The sequence below is a fragment of the Neopsephotus bourkii genome, unplaced genomic scaffold (assembly GCF_033783945.1).
Source record: "Neopsephotus bourkii isolate Nb327-2 ecotype Australia unplaced genomic scaffold, CSIRO-AGI_Nbou_v1 NB_234, whole genome shotgun sequence".
NCBI classification, from domain to species: Eukaryota; Metazoa; Chordata; class Aves; order Psittaciformes; family Psittacidae; genus Neopsephotus; species Neopsephotus bourkii.
In genome coordinates, this window is record NW_026900744.1 from 13,807,039 (window position 1) to 13,819,439 (window position 12,401).

Below are 12,401 nucleotides of genomic sequence, written 5' to 3' on the forward strand. Positions count from 1 at the left end.
GCCGCTGCCCCAGGAAAGAGTAGAGGAGAGAACCTGTGCCACAGCCACTTGTGTCTGCTGCTGCTGCTGCTGCAGGAGCTGCTGGAGGAGCTGCATCTGGTGGTGAGCAGAGAGGGGTGTTCCCAGGTCAGGCATCTGCGCAGATGAGGGCAGCAGCATCTTAGGCGATGCTGTCAGGATATCTTCAGGGAGGAGGCAGCCCTGCAAAACACCAACATCCAAACTGTGACCCTGTGCCCCTCGCCACAGAGAGCTCACAGGCACACACAGGCCGTAGCCCCTTAAAGTACCCAGGAAAGAAGCTTCTGCATTCAAAACAAATGCAGGCTTTGCTGGGGGTGCTGAAAAACTAGGAAGATGGTATTTTTTCAGTTTTGACAACAGCCTAAATACTTCTGTAGAAAGTTCCTGAAAGGGCTGACACTTCTCATGCGAATTTCCACTGTATCAAAAAAGTCCTTTTTTCTCTTTCATTTGTTTGATGGAAAAAAAATCCCTATCAGCTCTGCCCCAGACACTTTCCGTGTGGCTGCACATAGCTGAGCCTCAGCACAGCACTCCCCAGGAGTGCCCTGGGCCCCAGGCCAAAGGGCAGCCCTGTGGCAGCAGACGGCTTTGATCTGGGAGCAGGGGAATGCTGCAGAATCCCTCCTGATCCCTAGGCCCCTGGGATGCTCATCACAGCCATAGCGCCAGGGCCGCGCCATGCACCAGGAGTTGAGGGCAAGGACCCACGCACCTTGGCATCAGTGTAGGCACTTGCCTCCTTGCCCACGGCATCCAGGTCAGTCACGCCGCGGCTGAAGTCAAGGATGTCAGCTCCGGGCAGTGGGAGCTCCACAGCATCGATGTCCGTCTCCTCTGCCGAGGCGGCTGCCCGCTCTGCACCGGTGAGGCGACAGGCTGTGGGAGCAGCATCAGAGCAAAGTACAGCCCACTTGGAGTGAGAGCGTGCTATGGTGTGCCCAGGGTATGGTGAGTGATGCCCATCGGTCAGTCTGCACTGCCCCAGCCACCCACCCTCCAGCTCTGGGGGAAGCAGGTACAGAACAACACAGCTGTGTTTCCTGGATGGAGCTTACAGCCAAAAACACACCCAGCCCCAGCACATCAAATCTGGGGAACAGCAGCCAAAACCCCTGATGTGGAACAAATAGGTTATCAAAAGCAGCAGACACATAGAAAGCTAAAGAAAGGTAAGCAAGAGATTACAAAGGGAAAAACCCCAAACAAAACAAAACCAGATGCTCAGAAATCTCCAGGGAAATGCATATCATGGCCTGGACATTGTGTGGAGGAAAACCAAACAATGACTTGTCCAGGACAGCCCCATGATTAGGTCATCACAACAGCGCCGGCTGCAGAGGAAAGCAGGAAAACACAGCACAGTCCAGTCTGTTGGGATCAGAACTGGCGCCCAGGATGGGGTGGCAGGGAAGGGCAGGCAACCCACACCCAGACATCAGGACCCATCAGCATCTCAATGGGCAATGGAGGTGTTTAACCAATCTCTTGCAAAATATCTGTTTCCCCTCCGGTTCAGTCACTGGCACTGAGGAGCACAGCAGCTCTCCAGGGCCCCACTGAGCCCTCTGCCCGTGGGGCTGAGAAGGGAGAGAGGATCCGCAGGCTGCCTGCAGCCCCAGGAGCTTGATGCAAGACCCCAAGCACAGCTTCATAATGCCGGGAATTGCAGAGAGCTGGACTTGGCCCCATGAGCGCCTCAGAATGTGCACAAGTGCTTAGTGTGTCTTCTTGGAAGCGGTGAGGAAATGTTTGCAGCATGTGCAGCTGAGCATGGAGAGTATTCAGGCACCCAGCAGAGACCCAGGCACTGCTAATGGGCTCCCAGCAAGGGTGATGTCTGTGAAAATGACAACTAACACCTACCGAAGGCTCCTTGCTGGGCACCATCCCAGCTTCAGCATAAAGCACCACAGGCCAGATTGCTGTGCAAATCCATTCCCTGCAGGTGTCAGACGGCAAGGAGCCGCATGGGAAGAGGGTAACTGCACACCACAACTGCCAGGCTCCAGTGCCTTCATACCACACCTGCCTCCACCCTTCCAGAGTACCTGGGACATCCAGGTCGTCCCCGTTCCTCTCACTGTCTCCATCCTCCTGCCCATCTGCATTTTGCTGGGTGTGCTGCAGGCTCAGCTTGTGGCAGACCTCAAATGCCTGGCCCACTGTCCGGACGATACGCATGGCTTGGCTCTGCGGGAGGAGAGGAGAGAAGGAGCTTAACCTCAACCGGGCTGCCCCAGCCCCGTGACCTCCCCAGCCTGGCACAGCTCTTAGGGGTCTCTGTGTGATACCACATGGACTGAGGCACCAGCACTCGGATCACCAGGGTGCTCTGGGCTGCCAGCTGCAGCACGGTGACAGGGTCCCGTCCCACCTGCCCCACTGAGACCCTGCAATGGCAGGATGCACATCCCAGCATCTTTACCTTCTTCTTGGATTTGAAGACGTTGCACCTGAAGACATTGCTAGACCCATCCCTGGCAATGTAACTGAAGATCTTCAGGTCCTGGGAGTCATGAGACACATAGAATATCCTACAAGGACAGCAAGGAAAGGAAAATATCAACATACATTGCACCCACATGCCCAGAATGCCAAGGCCACAGCCACTGCTTGCAGGGCACAGGGTGCCAGAATATGCCCAGCTTGTGCAGCACATCCATGCAAAATCCCATCAGAAACATTTTTGGCTGTGGTTTTGCCTCAACTGGGAAAATTAGCCTGCTGACACAGCAGCAGCAAGCATTTTGCAGAGGCATCATGGGCTTTCTTTGCTCAGTCCCCAGGGACAGAGCCAGCAGCCCAGGAGCCCTTCAAGGACCAAGGAAAGCAAACCTCACTCATCCACCTTGCCTGCTTGAAAAGCTGCCCTCAGTGGGCATGGTGGTAGCTCTCCATGGTAAGTCCCCAGCACAGTGCTGTTGTGGTGTGGGGTAAGTACCACAGCAGAAACACGCAAGCCTCCATCCCCTCACCATGCAGACTTACCTGTAGATGGGATCGTGCATGACAAGCATTTTGTTCTCATCCCAGGCCCATTCTTTTTTCTGCAATGAAAGAAGCTGAAAATGAGTACGTCAGATGCTGCCCTTGAGATCAACGGCAGGACAAAGACAGTCCAGGGACAGACCTGGAAACTCTTGTCACAGCTCTGCTGATGCTCCTTTGCAACCCTTTGCCAAGGGTTGGGTCCTCCCAGGGACCAGCAATGTCCCGCATCACTTCTCTTGGGGCTCTTGAGCCCCATGCATCAAGATCGCCTGCATCAAATCAAGATCCCCTGCATCAAGACTGGCTCAGGCACCCTGAGGGAACACAGCTCATCTGAGGCTGACCCCAGCCCTCCCTCTCCCAGCCCAATAGTTTCACAGAACTCCAAGGATGCTGCAGGTGCCCTACACTGCAAAGGGAGTGCTCCTGCTGCTGAGGCAACACTGCTCTGAGGACCAGGGCTGCCTACCTTCTTCTTCTTCTTCAGAATGACTTTCACACCATCCACTGACACAATGAGATTCACTTTCTTCTTCTTGATATTCTTGGCTTTAAATTCATACTGCAGGGGATGGAAGAAAATACCTGAATTAGCCTTCTTGCATCAGGGAAGCCCCAGAAAGGGCTGAGAAGACTGATGGGAAGTGGCGAGAGCAATAGGGAAAGGTTTGCTTCCCTGAGCACATGCCTGCACCAGCCTGCCCATCCATGCTAGGACAGGACAGCAGGCTATTTTGCCTTGCAGTGTCCCTATGCCCAGCATCCAGAGGAGCACACCCTGAAGCAATCTGGCCCCTGGATGTGAATAATGGTTTGCTCAGCCCAGGGTGCTGTTGGAAATGTTAACCTGTGTTCCTCTGTCCCTCTGAAGGGCTGTACCTACCCCGAGAAGAACTGCCACCTCCCCAGCCCTGCCAGTCCCTGGGGCTCCACAACCTGGCTGGGTTCGCCCCACTGACTGTGACCACTGCTGAGCTCTCATAAGGGAAATGGCATTTCTACTGGGCTTTTTTTGCTGGGCTCAGTGTAAAAGTGAAGGTGATTGCTGAGCAGTCTGTGAACTGCTCCAGGGGAGAGGGGATAATGCAATTACCCACTTCAATTAGGCAGGAAAAAAACCCAACAGGAACTTCTAAAGATCAAAGACTAAACACAAAGCTCTGGTCCAGCCAGGGGAGAGAAGTGTGATCCCCCAAAATCCAGCCACTTTTGCATTTAGTCTTACGAGCAGGGAGGGGGCTGGCAGGGGAATAGGCTAGATGAGCCATTTAGGCTGAGCAATTCCTGCTGTGGGACTTTTAGGGATAGAACTAGTCTACCATGGCTGCACCTACATCAGGTACCTGGCGTGCTGGTCCCACAGGCAGGGTGCTTTGCACAGCCACGGGGACAGATCTTCTGTACTCCCCCAGCAGCAGAAAAGCCCTGCATCCTGCACCTCGCACATCCAAGAAGAGGAATTCAATTTATCCTCTCATTGTTTCACCAGTCTCTCTGCAGAGCGAGCACAGGGCAGGCACCCTGAAGCAAAGCCTTGCCTCCAGTCCACACTGAGCCTTGAGCCTCGGTGTGACATTTCCAGCACTGCATGATGTATTCGCTTTGGCAGCCAGAGCCAGCAGACAGGAAAAGCCGCTGGCCCTGACTGGCGATCGAACGATAAAAGACCTGAAAATAAAATTCCTTACAGCCATTTTAAAGTCACCGATGGGGATGGGAGACAGGTGACTCGGATAACAGTGACAGGACTGCAGCTCTGCCCTCCCCAGTGCAGGGACCAGGCAAGCTGTGCAAGCCCACCTGTACTGGGGCTGAAGCCATGAAGCCATGAAGCTGGGGAAAGCAGAGCTCAGGTCCCCACCATGGATACAGCCAGCCTCAAAATCCCCAGAACATACTCATATGCTGCCTGCAGGGGTTATTCTTCATGGACAAGGATCTCACCAGAGGCCCTCATCAAAGAGTCCATGAGGGTGGGTTTCTAAGCCCCATACTCCCCTTCCTTGTCATTACAAGAAGTGAAACTGCACCTAAAAGCCTGCCTCTGTGCCTTGCCAAGATCAGTAGTGAGATCACAGCAGCTGTCTGGTACCTAACACTAAAGAAACATCTTGATTTAGCCTTGAAAAGGTGAGCTTCAGCCCAGTTGTCTTGGAGTAATTAAACCAGCACCTTCTGGAGATCTGCATGTGATTTTTCCAAGAGCCATGGGCTGATATATATGCTCTCCATACCTCCCAGAGTCACCACATGGCACCTTGCAGCCTGATTTATTAGACTTAACAATCATTGATTATAAACATCAAGTTGCATTTCTGTGCTGCTGGAGCTGTAGGGTTTCTATTTCTGGGCCATCCCAAGTGCTAACTGATGTGGACTTGGAAGAGACAGCAATCCTGAAAAATATCTCAGGGTTAGAGAAAGTATTTTTAGCTTGGTTTTGGTCAATCAACAGCCCCAGGACAGCAATGCAGACAGGCCAGGATGTTTCAGCAAAGATGCTACCCAGCCCTGGCATATGTTTCAGGGACAGAATAGATGCAGAGCTCCTTGGAGACACTGCCATAATCCCTGGCTGCAGGCAGAGGATCCTGCCCATGCTTGCTCTGGCAGAGGGCAGTGCCACAGGGAAAGCTCTGCCATGCTGAAGCAAAATTCCCCTTGTGCTGATTGCTCAGTGTAAAATTTCAGCATGAACCAACAGAAGCAAAGAAGCCAAATTCTCAGAAGGGCCGACCAGCCAGATTTGCTAAGCCCTTGCATAAATCCAGGCCTTTATTCTCATGCCGAGGCGAGAGCCAAGCTCCTTTGCAAGTCCAAGCCATGTGCTTAAAAAGCTATTGCACACACTGCCCCATCCCGCCCTCATTAGTACAATCATTCCGATGGGTCCAGATGCCCTTTGGGATATATTTCCCATGCAAGGAAGCACAGTTCTAGCCAATCAGACACTAATGAACTCATGCCCAATGGGACTCTAATGAAATGCTAACCATAATTTAATAGCAAATTAGCAAGGAAGAGGATTCAATAAAACAGCAATTCAGCTAGCAGCCTCTTGCATCCCTGGGCTGCATGGGTCAGGCACATTGAGCCCATGGGCCAGGAGATGCACTGTGTTCAGATTTGAGTTTGGGTAAACAGGTGCAAGCAGGAAGGAAAACCACTCAGGAGAGAAGGGCAGCAAACCAAACCTAGAGGGACCATGTACCACTCTGCAGATCCTGGCACACCATTCATGCACAACAACCCTCCCTGCCTACAGACACCGTGCAATTTGCTCTGCCTTGCTCATGAGGCTAATTCTGCAAACCAGAGGGATTTCACCTAAAGCAGTACTTCTGGCTAGGGTCAAAGGGAGAGTTAGGTTTGCACAGCTCCTCTAAGTGAGATTTGAGCCACACAGACTGTAAGGGATGCACCCAAAACTGTCCATGGCAGAATGTGTTCTCAGACCTGCCAGCTCACGGTGCAGCCCTTCACATTGGCAGTGACAGCGCGCTGCCATGCCAGGATGCTGCTGGCTGGTTATGGCAGGAGAAAGGCACGTCTCACCACAAGTCCTTGCACACCCCAGCAAGCTCCTGGGGCTCCCAGGAAGGCAGCAGCTGATAGTGGCAGGAAGGAAAGAGAATTTGTGCAAATTCCCATGATCCTCGTAGGTTTCACACCTCGCATTTCACATTGCAATGTATTACCTATAACTAACTAAATGGTGTAATGGTCAGAGGAGCTTTCTTGGCTGTTAGCTCTGGGTGTGATTCTCAGTCTTTAAACACCTGTAATAATACTACAGGTTTGGGTTAATTTCATTAATTCCTGGCTACAGCAACATGGCAACCCCAGAAAACAGGTAAGAAATGGTTGCAGGGAAATACACAGAAAATTGAGAGAGTAACAAAGAAACCCTGCTGTTGTGGACTTGCACAGCTCCACAGTCAGTCTCCAACCGAAGCTCTAAGCACTCTGCTAAAACTGGTAAGCAAAGATTGAAAATGGACATCTGAGATATGCCAAAGTTAAAAAAGTAAAGATATTCAAGAAGGAAAAAAACTGGTCTTGCTAATGAAAAAGCATCAGATCACTTGTAAACTCCAACCAGCTGAGGAGTGAATAAAGATTATCCCTTAATTTCATACTGCCCACAATAAAAATATTCTTCTCAATTAGAAAAGAAACATCTCTCTCAGCAGAGCAGGAGAGCTTTACCATTGACCTCAGGTTAGTGGGAGTCTATTTTCAACATCTGTCTTTTATGCAGAGCTCACCATTTAAATAACTTTAGATGGAAAATAATGCCAGCTGGTGTATGCATCATTGCACAACACATTCCTACTGGCAGAGTATTAAAACTGCCCTTTCTGCAGAACAGAGTAACATATGTTGCTTAATAGAGAGCATGTAACCTTGTCAGCTTAGAGTAAAATTACGTCTGAATCTCAGTGCGATGGGTATGTGCGAAAAGCACAGAAAACTCAGCCCTTAGAAACATGTTACCCACCCCTGTCACACTGTTTCTACACAGTAAAAGTGTAAGGAAACTTGTAACCACTCACTGCAGGGTAGGTTAGGCAGATCAGACACTGAAGAGGAGAGATGATGACTTTCTAGACTCATCATCCCACCACATGAAAGCATCTGAAACAAGGTTAACTTGAATAGAAGTGTCCTCATTTCATTCCAGCCCATCTAAACTGCAGCAGTTAGAGATTTAAGTCTGCCCAGTAGCACTCTCCACCAGTAAGGGAAGGTACCAGGAATCCTGAATGGTCAGATTGTGCTAGCAGAACAGAAATAAACAGAAAATTCTTTAATGGAAGTTCCCCTAAATGCACCGAGCTGCCCCTGCCCCCTTCTAGCCCTTATCCCCCTCCTCCGAAGAAAAAAAGAAAGGTTAAGAGCTTGTAGTGAGGATACTGGAGAAAGCGCAGTGGTTTGAGAATTCAATTGACAGGAAAAAAGCTGTTTCCATGAAATGCATTGCTACTCTGCTAGGCTGGGAGGCAGGAGACAAAAATCTTCTATAAGAAAAAGCACAGAAAGGGTGTATTTATTTTTGCCATAAAACCATATTCCTTTGTGTTTATGCAAACGGACATGAAATGAGCAATGCCAGATCCCACAGAGCCAGCACTGCTGAATGCAAATCCAAGGCCCCTGCGATGTGAGCAGCCTGCAGTGATGCCCCTGCAGCTCTCTGTCCCTTGGCACCTCATCATGCAATGAAAGCGCAAGTGCAGGGCTGGTGCAGGTCCCACAGGGGAGCAGGGCAGGGTGCTGGAAGCCAGTGTCCTACTGCCTTGGCACCCCGCGGTGGTTCCTCCCTGCAGCTGGCTGGCACTGCAGCTAATGAAATACCTTCAGAGTTAGACTTTAACCCAAGGTCAGCTCAGGCTAATGAAAGGCATGGCAGACTAGCAAAGGCTTTCCCAGCACGCTGGGGGGAGGAGCGGTACTGTTCTCTTGATGAAGAATTAACTTATTGCAAAGTGACAGCTGAGCTTGAGTTCAATTGGCACAGACTCCATGGCTCCAAGAATTAAGGACTGGAGGGGAAACCACATACCTCCTCGCAATTTCTGCTGCTGAGAACACAGGGACTGAAAGTAAATCTCAGAAATGTAGAAGAGATCAGGCATAACCCACAGGGGGGAAGCTTGAGAAACCATGCTGGATCCTAATAGCAGTAATTGGGAGGAATGGCAAACAGCGGCACCGCGCAGGGGACAAGGATTTCACTTCACTGAACCACACAAGGAAATGGCACAAATACCAGTGCCTATGGATGACTGACAGCCACCCACAAGCTGTGTGGGAAAGGGAACCTGGGAGGGACACAGCCCTTTCCTGGCCAGAGGTGCCAAGCCACCCTGGGGAGGGGCATGGAAAGCAGGAGGAGCAGGAAGGCAGCACCTGCTGTCCACTAGCCCTTTGTGGGTTGAACAACAATCAGAGCCTGGTGCTGGGGTCCTGCCAGAGTGTTAAGAGCAGGGCACAGCCAGGAACATCTCATCACTTCTTTTGTTCCATTAGGTGCTTTGCTAACTGGAGAAGAGTGACTTCTAGCACTGGAGAGGCCACAGCACTCCAAGGCACGCAGCACAGCGCGCACAGGCCTGCAATGTGGCTGTGTGTCTTGTGAGCCATAGACTCAAAAAGCCTATGCATAGACAAGGCACACACTGCACCCAGCTTGCCAGCTGCAGAGGTGGTGTGCACTGGGCCTGGTGGCATGACTATGGGATCCATCAAATGCAACTGTGCCTGATAAGGACAAACAAGCTGCAACTCCACTGTGTTATTCTACACAGCCGGAAACCTTGTTAGGATCATGCAGCATGAGCCCAGACAAACTTAAGTGGGTGAGGAAGAGGCACAGAGAAAGGCTTCCCAATGAGTTTCACCAGGAAGCATTGGCCTCCAAGAGGAGCCTATTCATCTTAGCTAAATGAGAGAACACAATCAGTATGGCTAAATACAGTGGCAGAAAGAGCACTAGAGAGGAAAAGGGGATGATTTAAAACACAGCTTTGCCACAGTAGCAAACATGCAACCTGGCCAGGAGTAGCCTCACAGATCAGAAGTCCCCGATCATCCAAGCCACCCAGGGCAGGGAATATTGGAGTGCTCTCCAGGGCTGCATCAAAAGGAACGTGACCAGCAGGTCGAAGGAGGCGATCCTGCCCCTCTGCTCTGCTCTCGTGAGACCTCACTTGGAGTATTGTGTGCAGTTCTGGTGTCCTCAACATAAAAAGGACATGGAACTGTTGGAACAAGTCCAGAGGAGGGCCACGAGGATGATCAGGGGACTGGAGCACCTCCCATATGAAGATAGGCTGAGAAAGTTGGGGCTGTTCAGTCTGGAGAAGAGAAGGCTGCGTGGAGACCTCATAGCAGCCTTCCAGTATCTGAAGGGGGCCTATAGGGATGCTGGGGAAGGACTCTTCATTAGGGATTGTAGTGACGGGACAAGGGGTAATGGGTTAAAACTTAAACAGGGGAAGTTTAGATTGGATATAAGGAGGAAATTCTTTCCTGTGAGGGTGGTGATTCACTAGAATGGGCTGCTCAAGGAAGTGTGAATGCTCCATCCCTGGCGGTGTTCAAGGGCAGGCTGAACAGAGCCTTGGGTGACATTGTTTAGTGTGAGGTGTCCCTGCCCATGGCAGGGGGCTTGGAACTGGATGATCTTAAGGCCCTTTCCAACCCTAACTATTCTAGGATTCTACGGAAGGTAACAGAGGCAGCACTGCTTCTCCCAAGAGCCCAGCTGTCAGACAGGGAGGGCACCAGAGAGCCAGGGGTCCTGCCAGTGGGGTACCTAGGGATGGAGCATCCCTTCTGCTGTGGGTTCCTGCCCCAAAAGCAGAGAGGCACCTGCCAGCCTGCATCTCCCTTGCACATCACCCCAGCTCTACCAGGGCAGCAGTAGATGTCAGGCTATAAAGCGTCTGGAAAGCAGGATACCTCCCAGGAGGGTGGTCAGCTTCATCCAAGAGACATTTCTGGACAAGGCTGCAAAACATCTGACAGCCCACTTTTCTGGGCTTCACTTTAAGCCCACAGGGGACTCAAGCTTGCTGGAGGAGAGCACACTGGAATACCTGCTTACCCTGCTAACCTGATCCGTAATGAATGGACTAAAATGTATTTTTAGAAGACTATCTTAAACCACCCTATCAAAGTGCTGTGCTGCTGCCTGCATCTGTCAAGGACTTCCCTGACCCTTCATCATGGACATGCAATCCCACTGCAGCTCCAGTGAGGACATGTTACCACACCAATTTCTATATGCATCTGTTAAGTACATACCTGGCCATGGCCATGGTCATGCCCATGTACCATGAACCAGCAGGGTGCTTGCCCACAGGATGCCAGCAGCACCTCCCTGCTCCATCCCTAGGCTGCGAGACAAAGGACAGCAAGAAGATCGCTTGGTGTGGTCATTTTCCTTGTGCTCTCCTCTCCTGCTGCCAAAACCTGGGAAAAAAACCCCAGCCTGCAGCAGAGATAGCTCTGGCAGCAGGTCACGGAATCACAGAGACATTTGGGAGCAGAACCAAGGTTCCCACTGGATCCATCAGCAAACCACCAACATGGCATGGGCAAACATGCTGGACACCTATGTCATCCTGCCAGCTCATGTCTGAGCTGCTCCTTAGCCTTAAATTTCCCCCATCATCCTGACTACACTCCAGAGTTAGTGGTTTTGCCAGTAGCTAGACCTTAATAAAAGGACACAGTAGTTTGGAAGGGGGAGAGGAGTAATGAAGCATGGGATGCTCATTCTTGGGCTTAACGATGCTTTTTAAACTCTTCTACAGTTCCTCAGAGTTTGCATTTGCACAGATGGGGAAATGCTGCTCTGAGGTGTGTTTGTCTGAAATAAGATATGATTTTGGTTTGTACTGACAAGGCCAGTGCCTATTTTCCCATCCAACTTCAGGTTTAATTTTGGTAACTGTCTGTGACGGTTGCAAGTACTGATGGGTATAAATGGAATCGGTCTAAAAATACCCATGTTGCGAGAGCAGCAGAGCAGAGTTACGGTTGCTGCTTTGAAACAACCCTTGGATCACAGTATGCCCATTTATCACACAAAGTGTGTTTTCTAATAACATTGAATACTTCACAAGAAATCCCTTCTGCTCAGTTTGCTATTTCCTAACAGACCCATTGTTAGGATCCAGTCTCGATCCCTTTCCTCCAACCTGCCCTCACTACCTCTGAGTTTCACAAGGTGAGCTGACAAACTGGGATACATCCACAAGCCATTTCAGTCTAAGCAGTTTCACAGAAACGTCAGGGAAACCAGAACTGGAAAAAAATAGATCATTATCGATCATAGGATTAAACAGAGAAAGTTCTTCTAGGTAAGAGCTCATTCTCACCCCCTCTTTTGCACACTTCCATTTACAAGACAATTCACCTCCCTTACAAGAAATCCTTAGGGGTCTCAGATGTCTGTCCCTGTCTTAAATTGTGATTTTAAAACAAATCAAAACCCCTTAAGATCAGAGATTCAGAGGAGGCCTCAGACATACCAGTGTACCTCCCCTCCCAAGACAGTTTGCAGCCACTCTGCATGCCATGGAAGCCCAGCGCTGTGCAGGGGGACGCAGCAGCATGGTGCACACAAGGGATGCAGCTGCTGGTGCTGGAGCACACTTCCCAGCAGGATTCCTCAGCTCCTCCAAGCAGCTCAACAAAGCCACCAGCAGGTCCCTGTGCATGTATTACTGTTTGTTTCATTGGGGCTTACCTAATACAGAGCTTATAAGAGAAAGCTGGAACCCCATCCCAGCACAGACAAGACTTTTTCCCCCAAGCTTGTTGGGTACACACAGCAATGGCTCTGAGTATAAGTGACTGCTTGTGGGCTG

General features: G+C 50.7%; 1 protein-coding gene across 2 annotated transcripts in view; it reads right to left on the reverse strand.

Annotated features, from left to right (window-relative positions):
• Positions 1–12,401, reverse strand: part of NOS1AP (nitric oxide synthase 1 adaptor protein) — a 39,562-nt gene that overhangs the window by 6,509 nt on the left and 20,652 nt on the right. The window contains exons 3-8 of one of the 2 annotated variants that reach the window (XM_061345381.1): positions 3,488–3,580; positions 3,016–3,089; positions 2,453–2,561; positions 2,076–2,217; positions 740–903; positions 34–201 (exon numbers count right to left, since the gene is read on the reverse strand). In XM_061345381.1, coding sequence (XP_061201365.1) covers positions 34–201; positions 740–903; positions 2,076–2,217; positions 2,453–2,561; positions 3,016–3,089; positions 3,488–3,580 — 750 coding nt within the window. The remainder of the gene's footprint in view (positions 1–33; positions 202–739; positions 904–2,075; positions 2,218–2,452; positions 2,562–3,015; positions 3,090–3,487; positions 3,581–12,401) is intronic. The other variant, XM_061345382.1, reaches the window with a different exon arrangement.